Consider the following 1,880-nt stretch of genomic DNA (forward strand, 5'->3'; position numbering starts at 1 on the left):
GGTAGCAGGCTACTTGGAAGGCTGAGGCAGAAGGATCACCTGAGCCCAGCAGGTAAAGACTGTGGTGGCCATGAGCATGCCACTGCACTCCGGCCTGGGCGACAGAGTGAGACTCCAACTCAAAAAAAGAATACAATTTAATAAAAAAATTTTTTAAAAGAACTATAGGCAAGTAGGTCTTAGCTTACTCAGATCTCAGGACCACCCTGAGAAGTCTTAATCCCATTTTACAGATGAGAGCACTGAGGCACAAAGAAGTGAAGTCATAGTTTGTAAGTGGCAGAGCCAGAATTCCACCTGAGGCCACCCAGGACCCTCCCCCAGAGTCTGCCTCAGGGTGGGTAAACACATCCCCATCGTCCAAAGGACTATAGTCATCAAGGGGCAGACATCTCCACAGAAAGACCTGCGGAGGCATTCAAACCTCTCCTGAGGGCCAAGGCTTCCTCTAGGGTGAGAGAATTCTAGCCCACAAGCAGAGAGACAGAATGAGTCCATGAGGGAAAACTGGGCTGCTTTTCCCTACATTCTACTCCCCTCAAGGGTTACCAAGGGTCAACCAAACCCACCAGGCCCAGAAAAACTCTCACATGGCCTAAACCCTGGCTAAGGCCACAGGGCTCCTGGTGAGAGCCCAGCGTCTACTCCTCGAGAACTTACCGGAAGGAATGAAAAACGTGTAGCCCTGTTTCAGCTCAATTCTTTGGCATCGTTCCACGCGGTCTCCCAGAAAGATGTCACTCTGTTTGCCTGACAGCACCCACTCCTCATAGAGTGCCAAATTGTGCAGTGTTGGAGGGATCAGCCAGAAGATCTTGGGAGGAAGAGGCAGTCAGCTGGAGACCCAAGCCAAAGTCTCCGATTTCTTCCAGGCCCTGACACAACCCAAAGAGAGCATCCCACCTGCCTGGGGCAGGAAGACAAGAGGGAAGAATCTGTCCCCAGGGTCCCCTGCAAGTCTGGGCCCAAATGGTCTCTGAGGAGGCAGGGAGGGCTATGACCACCTTGAGGGATTCTCCATCCCAGCTGAAATACCAGGGTGGGAATACTTCCTGGACTGGGTGGAACATTCTTTCTCCTAAGCCACAGGCGTGTCTGGGAGGTGGGGGAAAAAGAGGAAGGGAATTTCCTGAGCTGTATGATAAAATGGCCCAATAAACAAACCCAGTTTGTGCTCACTTTAGAAAAGGAGGCAAAACATCTGGAATCAAGTGGGCTGACTTCCTTCGAAAATTTCTTGTAACACGTTTGGTTAAAACAAACTTGTGCACGTGCAAGGCGGCACAAGCGTATTCTCAAGAAGCACCCACGTCTGTGCAGGGACACTTACTTCCCCACATGGACACGCACACAAAAGCAGACACAGCAGGAACACCCTGAACGTGCACCCTACCTCCTGTCCTGGGGTGATGGTTGTCAGTGTAAAATGTTCTTGGAGGTAGGTGGTGCTGGCAACTAGACTTCGAAGTTCAAAGGTTTTAGGGCTGAGGCCGAGGTGACAGGGAAAATGAATGCTGGAGGTTCTTGGGAGCCAAACCCTGCTTCAAATCTGGCCTAAGGGCTGGGGGGTCGTGGTGGTTCACGCCCATAATCCCAACACTTTGGGAGGCAAAGGCCAGAGGATTGCCTGAGCTCAGGAGTTTAAGCCCAATCTGGGCAATATGGCGAGACCTCACCTCCACAATAAATCAAAAAATATTGCCGGGCTCGGTGGCTCAGCCTGTAATCCCGCGCCTTTGGGAGGCTGAGGTGAGTGGATTGCCTGAGCCCGCGGTTCTAGACCCGCCTGAGCAGGCGAGACCTCATCTCTACAATAAATCAAAAAATTAGCCGGGCATGGCAGCGCGCACCTGTAATTCCGGCTACTCGGAAGGCTGAGG

The 1,880-nt window shown here is 52.0% G+C and overlaps 1 protein-coding gene across 3 annotated transcripts in view; it reads right to left on the minus strand.

Moving 5' to 3' along the window:
- The window catches only part of KDM2B (lysine demethylase 2B), a 159,131-nt gene that overhangs the window by 101,540 nt on the left and 55,711 nt on the right, over nt 1-1,880 (minus strand). For all 3 annotated transcript variants that reach the window (XM_008061705.1, XM_021714246.1, XM_021714245.1), the window contains one exon: nt 661-814. In XM_008061705.1, the coding sequence (XP_008059896.1) occupies nt 661-814 (154 nt within the window). The remainder of the gene's footprint in view (nt 1-660; nt 815-1,880) is intronic.

The sequence above is a fragment of the Carlito syrichta genome, unplaced genomic scaffold, assembly GCF_000164805.1.
Source record: "Carlito syrichta isolate Samal-C Ts95f unplaced genomic scaffold, Tarsius_syrichta-2.0.1 Scaffold305460, whole genome shotgun sequence".
Lineage (NCBI taxonomy): Eukaryota > Metazoa > Chordata > Mammalia > Primates > Tarsiidae > Carlito > Carlito syrichta.